The sequence below is a fragment of the Crocodylus porosus genome, unplaced genomic scaffold, assembly GCF_001723895.1.
Source record: "Crocodylus porosus isolate Cpor-Errol unplaced genomic scaffold, CroPor_comp1, whole genome shotgun sequence".
Lineage (NCBI taxonomy): Eukaryota > Metazoa > Chordata > Crocodylia > Crocodylidae > Crocodylus > Crocodylus porosus.
In genome coordinates this window covers 18,001,090-18,016,171 of record NW_017728914.1, presented here as the reverse complement: position 1 = coordinate 18,016,171, position 15,082 = coordinate 18,001,090, and the positions used below count along the sequence as shown (strand labels likewise).

At 43.4% G+C, this 15,082-nt stretch overlaps 1 protein-coding gene across 1 annotated transcript in view; it reads left to right on the top strand.

Moving 5' to 3' along the window:
• Positions 1-5,788, top strand: part of ADRA1B (adrenoceptor alpha 1B) — a 26,051-nt gene extending 20,263 nt beyond the window's left edge. Inside the window, exon 2 of the mRNA XM_019534905.1 lies at positions 4,668-5,788. Coding sequence (XP_019390450.1) covers positions 4,668-5,242 — 575 coding nt within the window. The 3' untranslated portion in view covers positions 5,243-5,788. The remainder of the gene's footprint in view (positions 1-4,667) is intronic.
• The last annotated feature ends 9,294 nt before the right edge of the window (positions 5,789-15,082 follow it).

Here is a 15,082-nt window from a genome sequence, read left to right as displayed (position 1 = left end):
TGTGTCTCAGCAGCATCTCATGTGTGCCAGGACTCAGTGTTACACAGCTGCAGATGCTGCTCCTGGCAGCACCCCACAGTGCTGGGATCCATGGCAACACCCTGCTGCTGCCAGGACCCATCATCTGCAGCTGTGGGACTCTTGGTCCTGGCAGCTGTGATTTCCTAGCTACACGGATGCATGGTACGCCTCTGCAACTGGGAGAGCACAGTAGCTGTGATCTGTGATCTCCCAGTCCTAGGGGTGTCCACAAACCTCCAAGGCTGGGAGAGCACAGCTGAAGTGATGTCCCAGCCCTGGAGGTGCTCCTTGGCTGGGAGTTCTCAGCAGCTGCGTCTCCCAGCTACAGGGATTCATGGGATGCCAGCATGGCTGGGAGCTCCTCAGCTGAGAGAGTTCCTAGACACAGGAGCTTGCTTCTTGCTGATGGAGGGGGAGCCTGGGATTGGGCTCCCCCTGCACCGGCAATAAGGCATGGTGAGGTCTGGTGCACAATCTTACAATCATACCTCCTGCCATGCATGTATGGCATGGCAGGAGGCAGAATTGTGTGGATCACGCATTAAGTCCCACTGCACCTTTACCTGAGCGTGTCGAGAACCCCTAGGAAACATAACTAGTGTTCTGTTCCTGATTCTGTTGCTGAGCTGCTGTGCATCCTTGAACAAGTCACTTCACCTCTCTGTGATTCTCCACTGGGAAAAAGTGGATGATGATACACTTTGAGATGACCAACAGAGGAAAGAGAGCAAAGAGATTATGCTTCTTCATTAATTCTCCTTCGGTGTAATAACTTCTCTCTTTGCTGATTATCCCAACATCTAATATGTTCTTAAAACTAGGAGGTAATACTGCAGCAAACACAAAGTGAAATTCAGTAGCATTTAAAATTCATATATATGAGGCTTGAGTTGCTGAGAGAATAATTCATAATCTTAATAAAAACAAGCACAAAGTTCCATAATTCAGTAACTCAAAGGAGGTTCCCTTGTTGAATGAACCACCACTTCATCCTCAGAAAGCCAGAGAAATATGTATCAGCATAGCTGCATAAATTATTTTTAAGTCCAAACCCCAGCTTTCCAAATGGATGTTTTGGGATCTTCACTATCAAGCGTTCACTTGTGGGTAGGCTGGTAGTTGTTTTGGAGCTTTTTTAACTAATTGATCAAGACTCGGTGACATTCAAGAATCAGGACTGAACATATGGTAGCTCCTTGAGTCTGGGATGTTGTGAAGTAATGCCATGCTATTTGCAAAGTTGCCCTTTTACATAAGAGAAATGGAGTGCTGGAAATTTTCAGCTGTGAACATTTGAAAACTACATCGTTCTAAAAGAAAGAGACAGACATAAACCTATTACCTTTCTTTCTTAATTATATACAATGTACATTTCTGGGGGCTGCTTACAAAGATTACTCATTTTTTTAGGTTTCTATTTGTCAAGTGTATTTGACCTTCATGCAGCAGCATACATTCGTACGCAAGGCAACATCCAAAAACACATCCCATTTACCTTTCCCTTGTACGTTAGCTGTTCATTTCTTCTGTGGAATTTACCGTGCTTTATTCATCCATAGGCAGGTCCAGAACAATCTTTCAACAGACTTCCATCCTTAATTCTTTTTTATTATTATTACTGAAAAGGATGCTGTCAAATGGATTATGTCCAAACTGTGCCATGCCCAAAAGCATTAAAATCCAATGGAGAAATATACTCTAGATTCTGGACTTTTACAACATGACAAATAGCTAATCTCTTTGCAGAACTGGAAAAGAATAGCCAATATTTATACAGAGCCTACAAGAAAAATATAGTATGTACTTTTCACCCCTTTCATTGGTATTACAAATTATTGTAGGTTCATCTGTATTATGAATTAATTGTAGAAAACAAAAGGGATTTATGAGTATGAGCTCCAATACAATTCTTCCATTTAATCAGCTTTTCTATTTGCACTTGCTCAGTCAAATCACAAGGCATTTTTCTCCAAATCCAAAAGAAAATATTTCTAATTATTACTTTAAAAATTAATCCTTAAAGAGTTTGCAACTGGGCATGTGGGAGGACTTGCAGCATATTGTTCATACTGGCTCATATTATAAGTTTGGATCAACTTCTACTAAAATTTATAAGAAGTTGACACCCTTTTAATAGTTTATTCCCTAGAAGCACATGAATGTTTGTTGAATCTTTCATTAAAAAGTACTTAACTCTAAGCAGGCAGAGTTTAAGTGTTTGCAGTACTTTGATGTGTCTGCTGGAAAACTATCAGACATATTTCACAGCTTTCCCAGTATTAGACTCTGTTGCACTCCTCTCTTTCTGCAGTACCAAATCAGGCCAAGACTCAGGAGCTTTATCAGGTGGAATGAATCTGTGGACACCTGCAGATGACTAGGGGTAGCAAAGTTGTTATAGACTATCAGCGCACCTACACAAGACGCAATGGTGCAGTGGTTACTGCACATTTATTTAGTATTTGTATAAGCAAGCACTAAATAAATGCTCAGTAACCAGAGTTGCTGCACAGTAGCACCAGCGAATATCTTTTAAGTGATGCTACTGCACAATAGTCTAATACTACTTTGCAGTAGCATATTAGTTCTGTTAGTGCTGTGATGCACTACAGTTCTGTGCAGTAATATTCGGCTACTGTCCAGTCAGCATCTTGTGCAGATGTTCCCTGTTTTGTAAAGCCTATACGATCCCTAGTACTGCCCAGTGGTTGAAATTCAGCTCAGGGCAAAAGGTACAAACAAAATGCTGTGTACATTTTAAACTTTGCTTACATTCACAAGGCTAGATTGTCACTTTACTTCTAGACAACAGAAGTATATAACATGTTACTGCATCTTCCAGTTAGCAGTCTTGGAAAGGAACTATGGCTACCTGCAGACATGCAGGATGCCTGCTCCAACAAGCTGTAATTACAGTGCATCACAGCAGACTTGATTAATAGGAGTGCGCTAATTAGCATGCTCTAGCAGCCTCAGCGTCTCGTGTATTCGGCATTCCTGCACTTCAAAATGAGCACGGGAGTGCTTTAGCTACAGTTCATCAAACAAGCTGTAGTTAAAGTGCTCCTGCCATCATTTCAAAGAGTGGGGATGCTGAATACACAAGATGCTGTGAGCTCCTGAAAGCCACTCTAATTAAAGTGCCCTCTTTCACCCCTGGAGCACATGTAAAGATGCCGTCTGATTCCAGAGATGTGCTTTCTTTTCTGGCTTTCCATTGCTCCAAGGAGAGCAAGGAAGTAACTTTCAGTTGGCCAATAATAGCACATTGTTCCCTCTTCTGTACCAGGCTGACCATGCTATCTGGTACACCAAGGAGGACAGGATGAAGCATGAAGTGTTACATATGCTTACCTCCCTTTGTCCTTTGTAATTAGCTTCAGGTCTTCAGTGCTTCAGGAAAAGCAACAGTTATGTTTATCAACCTGTTAGAGCTCTTTTCCTAACTTTATAACATGGATCTGAGTCCACTCACCAAGGTTTTGTGTGATTGTGTGGCCCAGGCCACAGTCTCTACATTGCTGTGATACATGGGAAATATGCCTAGGCTAGAATCAACTTTTGCCCCAATAAGACATTCCAATAGCTTTTATTGACTCAGCAGCTTTCATTGCTGAAACCACTCCAGCATGCATGGCCACTGTTCTCAGAGACTTAACACTCAAGTTAATATACTTTCTTCCATTTTTTTAAAATATCCTACAGTTTAATTCTAGTTCCTGAAATGAAGCTCCCACACTGAAGCTCCCTTCTTTGGTTGCCCCAGCTAGAAATGTCAGTTGGGTCCATGTTACTGTAACTAGAGACTTTAGACATTCTTTCAGAATGCTCAGTGTTGCTAAATTAAGCTGCTACATTTCATTTTTTACAGCTAAAAGGACATTACATTTTTTTCTACTATAAATTCCCCGTGTAAGCAGCTGCTGTATTTGTTGCAGAGAAATTATGTGATTATAAATGGAGAGGAAAGTTTTCATGAACTGTTGAGAGCTACTGGTCTGTATGGTTGGTAGTTGATTTTAGGCTTAAGCAGATTTTGTGTGTCTTGCTAATGGTGGCCCTAATAACCTATACAAAATGGACGTTTTCTGGGCAGAATAAGATCTCCATCTTAGAGGCTGCCAGAGAAAGTATGTGGAAATGCCAAATTCTGATGGAACACGAATATCATCCTCTCTCATGAGAAGTGCAAGAGCAACTTTTTAGTATAGAAAGGTCTTTCTCAACTAAAAATGACCTACCAAAGCACTTCCCAATAGGGATAATCTCTTTGTTATATACATATACAGCTCCTAGTTCAGTTGAACTCTGATTGGAGGCCAACAGCACTACACTAAAATTTTAATAACAAAATCGAGTTTGTTCTCTTGTTTCCTTTTAATGGATTTAAAAAAACCCTAGTCTTTTATTCCTTAAAAAAGTTAATTATAGAGCCCTCCTCCCCCCTTAGAAATATTAAGAATACCCACTTTAGACTCTCTTGATTTGCTGGAGGATTTAACTGTAGCAGCAAGCAATATGTATCTTTAGCAAACATATCCTGGAAGGAACCTCCAAGAATGTCATTTATTAATTTTCCTCTATTTTATTAAAACCAGGCAGGAACAGTTATCTCAGATATTGTCTCTTCTTGTTTCTCCCCCCAGGGTCTATGTTTTCTGTACTCAAGCCTCCTGAAACGCTCTTCAAGGTAATATTTTGGCTTGGCTACTTCAACAGCTGCTTGAATCCAATTATTTACCCCTGCTCAAGCAAGGAGTTCAAGAGGGCTTTCATACGAATCCTGAAGTGCCAGTGTCACCAGCGGAAGCGGCTAGGCTGGTGGACCTACAACTACAGGACCTGGAACCGAGGCTCCTTTGAACACTCTCGCAAGGACTCACTGGAAGATGGTGGGAGCTTCCTAAGTGGAAGTCAGAGGACGTTATCCTCAGCCACGCCAAGCCCACACTACCTGAGCAAAGTCACCTGCCCGCACACAGAAATGTGCACATTTCAGGAGTGGAAGAGCTCCAGTGCTTTCCTGAACCCCCTCGAGGAAGGCAGCAGGCAAAAGGACTCATGTCATCTCTTCACCTTCAAGCTCCTAACAGAGCATAATGGACACATCGCTGCTGGCAGCCAGGCCTCCAGCAATGGGGACTGTGAGACCATTTGTGACACACTGAACGGCAAAGCTGACTGCAGAACAAGCGTGACTGTTGGGATGAGCAAATTCTAAAGTTGTCTGGATACAGAAGAGCATGGACTCTGCACTTGTCTTCATTCATTAACTTGTTTAGTGTTTGGTCCGGTTTCAGAAATGAACCTACACTCAATCTAGACGTGGTGGAGGCAGTGCTTCCAGACTAGCAAGTTCAGGGAGAAAACCAGTAACAGGCAGCCCAGTGTCAAGCAAAGTGCAGTCACTGTAGGGGCTGTTTGTGTTTTAAGCTCATGGCCAGAGATGCTGTAGAAATATATGCATAAAACAGGGGAGAGACCCCATAAAGGCTGAGGATTAAAATGTTGCAGAGCAGTCAAACGTGTATGTATATAGACAGCATGTGTAAATATAGAGTGTGTGTGTATTAGCAATGTGTTTGGATATATTTGAGTGTCACAAAGAAAGTGGACAACTTTGTTGTGTGGTTATTTGTACTTATCCAGAGTACCAGCTCCCTCTGTTTTTGCCTGTAAAAGTTTTAATTGTTGTGCACTTCGCTGAACATTAGCACTTTAGAAATTGAAAACAATGTCAAACATTAAAGTAATTTCCCCTACCTCTAACATTTTTGCTGATTGATATACAACAGGGGTGGGCAATGTTTTTGGGCAGAGTGCCAAAAACACCCACAACCTCAACTTGAAGATGTTAGCATGCCAGGGGTAGACAGCTGGGGAGCCATGAGGGCCCAATCCTTGTTGTCGCAATGCAGCCCCAGCCCTTTCCCCACTGTCCACCCTGAGGCATGCATGCTAAGCAAAATGCCTTCTCATGCTCTGGCACCGGTGCCAGGGGTTGCCTACCCCGATATACAATCAAAATTCCAGCTTGTCAATTTTCCCATTTTGATGCATACACTCTTTCTCCTTCCATCTATCCCAACACTGAAACAATGTATGCCACTGGAGGCCCTGATATCCTTTCAGCCAGCTCTGTGGATTGACTCATATAGCCAATCTGCCCCCTGTTCTTTTTTGAAAGCTTGGAAATGGCAGCAGAGTTCATTGTCCTCTGAGTGCACAAGAGACCAAAGGGTCTGATCTGCAAAGTGACACTCATACATTGTTCCAAGTCTCTCATAAACATCATTGTGGACATAGTACAAAAGAGCGCTGACTGCTGGAGCCCAAATATCTAGCCTGGGAACAAAAATGCTGGGTGTTAATAAAATGTGTTTGGTTCTTCTGGCACCATTTGGTGGGGATACTGCACTCTTAGTGACTTTTGCTTTGTTACTGAAATCAGAACCAGGTAAAGATGCATTTATATGCGAGTTCCTCTGTCTTTTGCATTTTTCAGCTCAATAACACATAATTGTAACTTAGGGAAACTCTGTGGACATCTAGTATATTTTAAGCCATGTTTGGCAGTTGTTTTCATCTTTTCCAATTATGTGTGAATCATGAAGCTAATGACTGTGAATTTTTACATAAAGTGGTACAAACCATGACAATTGCTATTTACTCCTTCCTCCAACTGAGGCTTCCCTTATTAGGAATTTTAGCGACATGTTTGTGAAGACTGAAACAGAGACTGAACCATAAACAGATGTGCTGAAAACATTTACAGCTGTTTTAACAATGCTGACTCCCATGAGAAAGTCACTTCCCTTTGTTTCATTTCATGTATATTCTCTCATTAAGATGATTGGCATGGATGTGACCGGTGGTCAGGCCAAATGTCCTCAAAGTTAATGAACAATAACAGGCAAGTTCTGTATCAAGGTCACCATATGCATATATTACAATGATGAGAACCATATAAGTACATTGATAGATTTAATGTATTATATTTTGGGCTTAATTCTAATCCCATTGAAGTTATGGCAAATCTCTAACTTAAATGGCCCAATTCTGCTCCCATGTGGTTGCAATTTCCTCCTGAAAGGACACTGTTCATAAGAAAATATTGAAAGGATTTAAAAAACTAATTTGCTTCCTACTTTTTGTTCTTCTTCACTGTTTACATTTTATTTAGCTTGGACAATTTTCCTTCTAGTTGCAATGAACTAGCATGGTGCTATTTTCCTTTGATTTCCAAGAGTGGAGAAAGCTACGTACACACATACATAGGCTTTCATTTTCATTTTTGGAAGGAGTCAGGGAGGGAATATCATCAAACATTTAAGGGGTTTTGTAAGGCCTTTTTAAAAATATATATTTTTGATTGCAGGTCAGAATGTTATATCTACCTACTTGATAGTATCTTTTTACAACTATCTGAATCATAGTTTTCACAGGATCTGCAGAACATAAAACAAAAAAACCCCTCAAATATTGTTAACTATTTTAAGATATGTTCAGAAACGCTAATAAAAGGTTTCAGCATAGCCAGCATTTCTTTGCCCTAGAGTTTAACACTTCAGCTTCAAGAGACTGATATTTCTTTTAATCAATTTCTATTCCTAACAAAAGCTGTCTGATCTCTAATTATTATGTATACTCCTTCTATAATTGTACACTGTTTGAACAAGGTTTCTCTAGTCACTGCTGACAAGACTTGAAATCAGACAGTGCCACCATCTGCAGGACCAACCCACAAGCACTTGGTAGAAATTTTCCAGAAAAACTCTTGATGCTTACAATCCACAATTTCTCAGCCATTTTAGCACAGCAAAAACAGCTTTCAGCAAATAACAGAAATTATTATCAGGGAGAGGCGATTCAGACTGACAAGACAAGCTAGAGCTATATTTACCTCTTCAACACCCAGGTAATCCATCCTGCAAGTACATTTGCCACATCCAACACAACTTTTATGTAAGATGGCCAGATACTTTCACCTTGCCAAGCACAATAGGAAACCAGGAGATCCCTGCTACTTGGGGGGGGAAAACAAACAGGAGAAAAAGGTTAGGTTTTACTGCAAGGCAATACAAATTGCAGTCATCCCATAAGTGAACAGTGAATATAAGTAAACACTGCAGTTTCTAAGAACGACACTTCCTCCAGAGCCCACTGTTCCTGAATCACATTCCAAAGTAATTCAAAAGCTTCACCTGTGACTGTCTCGGCATCAAATGTGTTAGGGAGTTAAAGATCACACCATTTAGCAGAGCTTTTTAATCCAGTGAAATTTAAAGCTAGACCTTGAGTACCTTATGGGCGTGTCTACAGGTGCAATTCATGCACCTGAATTTTCTGTGCAGAAAATTCAAAGCTCGTTAAAGCATTCCCCTGTGCACATCTATATGTGCAACCCCACTGAAAGCAAATTGCCCTGCTCTGCTCCCAATCAGCATCTATACATGCAGTATGGGACATTAGTTAATGCACTGTTTTCTAGCACCTATAGATAGAGGTAGATACTGAATCTAAAGGTACTAGAAAATGGCGCATTACACTAATCTACTGCACAGACTAATATACTAATATACCCCATAGGACAGATTAGTCTAATGTGCAGTAAAGTGTCTTGTGTAGACATATGCTGTAAGTCCAAAAAGAGGTGGGGAGGATTCTTCATATCTCTCTCTGAATCCATAAGATCTATAAGAAAATTATATCGTAGTCACTACATACCAGAGGCTGATCTAAATGCATGTTGTGGAAGAAATCAAACTTTGCGTTGTGATTGAATCAGAACTGACAGAGCCAGCTTTTCTTTATTTATGGCTATACTGTGATCACAGGGAGGATTTCATACAGCAAGGGGAATCACCCACTTGTCTGTTTCAAAGGAATCCTTCTCCTCTCTAAGTTTTCAAGCATTTTTATAGTTAAGACAGATAAAGAGAGAAAAAAACATACGACCTTGGAGAAACCAAGTTTACTTAATTGGACATCTGTGCACAGGGTAATAAGACATGCAGGATTTCTTATCTCAAAACGTGTAACTGAAATAAGCAGTATCAGCACTTCTGGTCTCTCTCTGTTTTTCTAGTCAAGTAGGCCAGAAGCCTGACTAAATTTACTTCTACAATGTTCTGGAGCTCTGTGTTCTCCTGTTACAGATCCACATCCCAAGGCCAATTGGTTCCTCCACAGGAAATCTACTCTAATCTCTGTTACCAGATGAATCTTTCCAAGTCTGCATCCATCCAAGGTCAGCCCACACTGAGGTCATGCAAATCATCCCTCTTGCCTCCCAGAAGACCTCTCTATTGCAACCTCTTCCTTTGAAGGGAAAACTAGTGCAGATGGAGTATCATCACTACGCTTCATGGAACCAGTCTACTTTGGTCTATTGTTTAAGCTATCCAAAATAATTTACAGTCATGAGATCCACAGCTTATCCAGAACTGGTAAGTGGTGCACTATAGTGGCGTGGAGGAAATAATTATGTTTTATCATGTAATTATTTCTGCATTACTGGCAACCTCTGTAATGATCTAAATAGATGGCCAAATGGAGTTGCCCTCCCCAGAGGAGTTTGGCGATTTAACATAGATGTTCATAAACATTGTATGTTTCTCCAGGAGAAGCTATTGTATAAAGCCTAATCACTAACTAGGAGATTGTATAAAACCATTCAACTGAGAGGCACAGCTGCACTTGCTTATAGAGTATTGTCATAGCCCAGCTGCACAAAAATTAAAATGATTACGTTTCAATCTATTCATCCACTGCAAAAGTGCTTATTTCAGAAATGTGTTATAATAAAATCAATTCAAATGAACAAGATTGAAACTCTAGACCAGGGTGCTCAACCTCTGGCCCATGGGACAAATGCAACCCACAGAGCCAAGCTGTCTGGTCCATGGAGCTCCCCCATAGGTCAGGAAATTTGGCAGCGCGGGACCAGTTGCCATTAATACAGCCACACTCCCCACTGCCAAATTCCCAAACCCCAAGTCCCACACAGCCAGTCGCAGATAGGCTGTGCCTCCCTGCTCTGTGGGGTTGGGGCATGCCACAACCTGCCATGTCTGGATGGGGACCAGGCCAAGCTCCTTCCACCCAGAGGGTTGGCTTAGGGCCAAGCCATAAGCCCTTCCCCCTCATGGGATCAGGCTATGCCTCTTTCCCCCCTTCACAGGGCTAGGCCACTTTTTCTTCCCCAAAATGGCCTGGGTTAGGGTCAAACTACACCTTCTTCCTCCCCACTGTGGGGCTGGGTCAAACCCCCTTCCCTTGTGGGGCTGGGTTGTGGCCAGGCCAACCCTTACCCGCTTCCACATTGCCAGATGGTGCCCCCTGCACCTACCTTGTGTGCTGGATCAGAACCACTGGCCAGATCTGGCCCACAGATGGACAGTCCACTGCCCATTCATCCCACCAGAGAAAAAGGTTGAGTGCCACTGTCTTAGACCATGATTTACTTTGAGATACAGCCTTCTCTGATCTCTCCAGATGAAATAGGAAGGTATAACAGGGAACCCTTACCTTGTTATGGAAAAGCAGAATGGCCCCTTCAAGGAAAGTGGTTTTGTGAACCAGACAAAGGGAGCCACAAGTCTGAGGTTAATAAACAGCCCTGCAGGCAGCTCAGCTCATAGGCGACATGTAGGGAGGGCACAGGGGGGCATGTGCCCCCCCCCAACAGGTCCACACCAATGCCAGCGGTGGCGCCTGCAGGAGCTCGCCAGCTCCAGCCCCAACGCCAACAGCAGCGCCTGCAGGAGCCTGCCAGCTCTGGCCCTGACACCAATGGCGGTGCCTATAGGAGCTTGCCAGCTCCAGCCCTGCTGCCAATGCTGGCAGCTGATAGGGCACCTGGCCAAAGGTGGGCAGGGATTGAGTGGCATATAAACTAAGCCAAGGAGTCTAGCCCTGCCAACCAGGGGATGAGGAGCTCCCGGCCAGGAAGAATACAGGGGGATGCTGAGCTGACTTCAGAGCTGTTCTAAGGCCTGCCAGTAAAATACTGGTCCCTTATGAAGGAACACAAGCCTGGTTAAGGGAGGCCTTGATGCAAGACCGTGGGCTGTTGTGCCCATTTGCTATTTCTAGAATAGGTTAAGTTTATGTTACAGCCTGAGTGCTTTTTCCCTTTGAGTTCAACTGGTGGTTTGTGGAAGGGAGTGAGGGATGGTTTGGAGGTCCCGTTAGTGCCTAAAAGGCATATTACCACCTTGAGTGCTGCCAAAGTCCAGGCTCAAGACACAGCCAGAGGCCTGGGAGCAAGGCCAGAGCCTGGGAGTAGAGTGTAAGCTGGAGCCCAGAAGCCAGATCCAGCACAGTGGGCCTGAAATAAATGGCCCAGCAAGAACAAAAAAGGTGGAGGCTGAGAAAATCAAAACTCCTACAAGGAAGACTGATTGGATTAATTGGACAATAAAAATTACAAGGTATGGGTGTAGTGTAAGGGACGGTTGAACCCACGTAAGCCCCTAAGGCAATGGGTGCCTTGAGGCATGTATGGGCTGGGAGGGCCCAACTACAAACAGACTGGGTTTGGGCTAGTGGGTTCCAGGAAAGGATCTGCTGGCAAAGGAAGGATGATTCTAGGTTCTGGTTTTAGGACTAAGAGGAGGCTTCCCTTTCATAATTTAACAATTATATGAAAAGGTGGCAGGTGAGAGCAGAAGGGAGAGTACCTAGAATCAGATTGAAGCAGTGACTATTTGGCCACCAAAGGCCCCCACTGCTGGCCCTGGTTCTGCTACAGAAGGGGTTATATTAATATTGAGAATTGTGGCTCCTTTTCAAAAAATATCCAGCTGAAAACAGAAACCTCTACTAAATGGAAACTTCTGTAGTCATTCACAGTCACTGATCATCCCCTGGCATAAAATTAAAGGGTAGCAAATGTGATGATTTACTCTGAGGTACTAAGAGTATGGTGCACTTAGCAGTGACAAGTCTTCATTCCTGTTTGTGGCTCAGAATCATCCAACCCAGCCATGAGACAGAGGTGGATTATATCAGGAGTCAGCAACCCCCAGCACATGTGCCAAGTATCGCACACAAGGCCATTTTGCTCAGCACACCAGCGTCAGCCTGGCTTCTAGGCAGTTGCTGCCAGCCACAAAGCCCAAGCTGCTCCCAGCAGGCAGCTGGGCAGTTGCAAGCCCTGCTGCAAGCAGAGCAGGCTCCATGGTTGGCAGCAGCTACCCAGAGCCTGGGCTAGTTGCAACCAGAAGGCTGCAAACATCTACTCTGGGCTTTGATGTTAGCTCCATACTGATGGGTGTACGCGCACCTCAGAGTGGACAGCAGGGGAGTGGCCTGAGGCAGCACAACCCCAGCTTCTCCCCCACTGCCGGCACAGAGCTGATGGCTGGGCTCTGGAGCCTAGCATAGCTGTTTGTAGCCAGCCTGGGCTATGGGCAGTTGCAGCAAGCAACAGGCAGGCTGCAAACAGCTGTGCTGGGCTCCACAGCCCTGGCATCAGCTCCATGCTGGTGGCGACCACATGTGCACCTCAGAGAGGACAGCAGGAGGGCTGTGCTGCCTCAGGCCATATCCCCACCATTCACTCCAAGGTACGCATGCACACACCAGTATGGAGCTGATGCCAGAGCCCAGAGCAGCTGTTTGCAGCCTCCCGGCTGCAGCCAGCCCAGGCTCTGGTAGCTGCTGCCAACCACAGAGCCCAGATTGCTTGATGCAGGGCTTGCAGCTGAGCCCACCTGACTCCCACCCACTCTGAGCCCAGCCCCTGCCCAGCCCCCACCAGGATGAGGCCAGGAGCACCGCACCTTTTGCAGGCTTAGTTGTACGGGGTGGGTGGGTGGTTGGGCTGATGGCCAGGCTCTAGGCTGGGGCTGGGGCTGGGGCCTCAGCCAGCTGCGCTGCAGCCTGAGGACTGGCTCCCCAGGGAAGCACAGGGGCTCTGGCGGGACCAGGGCATTGTTGGGTTGGACTTTGTCCAGTGGCTCAGGAGCCCGGCTCTATGTACCTGCGCTTCTGGTTCTGTGAATCTGTGTGCACACACATATGTCTGGTTCTGGATGTGTGTGTGCAAGTGTCTGTTCTGGGTGTGTTCTGGTTCTCTGTGTTTGTGTACATGATTCTCTGTGTGCATGTGTCTGGTTCCCTCTCTGCTTTCCTTTTTCTTTCTCTTTCACTCTCTCTCTCCTCTTTCTCTTATTTGTCTCTTTTTTCTCTCTCTCTCATTGCAACATGCTCAACAAAAAATGAATACACAACAACAAAGTCAACATTTATGATTATTAAATATACTAATATGCAGTGAGTCCTGCCATGTATCTGCTTGTTTAATATGTTGTTCTGGAAACTAATTTTGCACATCATCTTTTCTACATGGGCTTTACAAATGCATGAGGTCTAGTGTCACTTCCAAATAGATAGGATTTGGGCAGTGGGTGAGACCTATTCCCTTCCAGGTTAGACTGAGCTACTTACTAGTATCTCGGTTCTGAAGAAGGAAAAGACTGACTTGTGTTTTATTTGGGTTGGTGCACAGTTGATTTTTCATGTAGTAATCTGGCAACCCATTGAGTGCTGATGCCAATGTGGCCTTGACCTAGGCAAAGTTCATAGCTTGTGCGTGGTACACAAATTGTCTGCATAAAATAAAACTGCTCATGCCTGGGTAAACTGGTTGATCATTGGTGTAGGTGCTAAATAGTATAGGTACAAGTATGATCCATTCTGGTAGGCCATACCTTTGTTTTCGTCATCAGCATTTGACGGAACCACTGATTTTCTAGCAAGGATAGTAGCAGTCATAGTAGTTGGTAATCTTTTATCATATCATCTTTTTGCAAGAAGTTTCTGGTGTTTTAGTGTCAAATCTACAAATACAGCACTAGAGACCATTCTTTTTTTTTCATCTAACTGTTAGACTCTGGCTGTATCTTGAAATAGTAGACTCTGTTCATTTGTTCAAAGAATGATAGTGGATCTCCCATGAGGATGGAGATGTTTTCCTGTAAGCCTTGAATGAGATGTCTAAGTCTTAGAAAGAGTTATTTCTCAGCTATGCCTCTGAACTCAGTGGTCCCCTCCACACCTTACTGGCTGTGTTGGATGTCTTTCTGAGGTGCCTGATTTGTGAACCAAAGGAGAAAAGATGCTGAACTCTGCCACAAAATCAGTGCTTTCCATCCTTCCCTGTTTATCCAAGCATGTTTTTTAATTTGGTTAAATAACGTATTTTATGCTTGCTTCACAGCAGGAAAATATGTGAATGGACACAAAAGAGCACTCATAAATATGTTAAGACTGGGAGAAAACGCCCAAAGGTTCTCATGAGAAAGCAGTACATTAAGGCTTGATTTGCATCTAGGTATATAGCCCACAGCAGCCATCTCCTCAGATATATCAGATTAGATGGACAGATTTGGTTCTTTTCATGTATATTTTGAAGCCTTGAATCTTTCTCTAGACATTTATTTACTTTCTTAAGTTTACATATAAATGCAACTCTAAAAATAGAGTTGTAGTCTCTAGGGGTATGTCATTACCGGTCCAACTCTGAAACGGGAAAACAATTTCCCCCTCTAACTGCAGCAATCTGAAAAAGAATAATAATCATGACTTTTATATTGTCCATGAGAATAGAAATCCGCCTTTTTCCTTTTAGCTTTACCAGTTGGGGCATGAATGGTATTAAAAGGCACCTTTCAATGTGATGTCTGGGAGATATTATGTTATTTCATATTTTATGGGACTAGAGAACTATTTCTAAAAAAAAGCAAGGTGTGATTTTGCTAGTTCTGAGCAAGTTCTGAGACATATTGTGGACAAGGCTGCTCCCTGCCTCAGTTTCACAGCTGGAAATCTGAGACAGGAAAATTTCTCTTGCATCACTATTGTGAGGAAGAATTCATCATTTTTTGTAAATGTTTTAAAGATTCAGGTACCAATCATGCCAAGATTTACATCATGCTTCACTTTACATACTGCTCAAGTGCACAGCACTTAGTTTTCAGAATCAATGTCTGTAAGGATAGAGAATGAGTTACACAGAGCATCCAACCTCAGTTTTCTGTTTAAATCTTTTTTG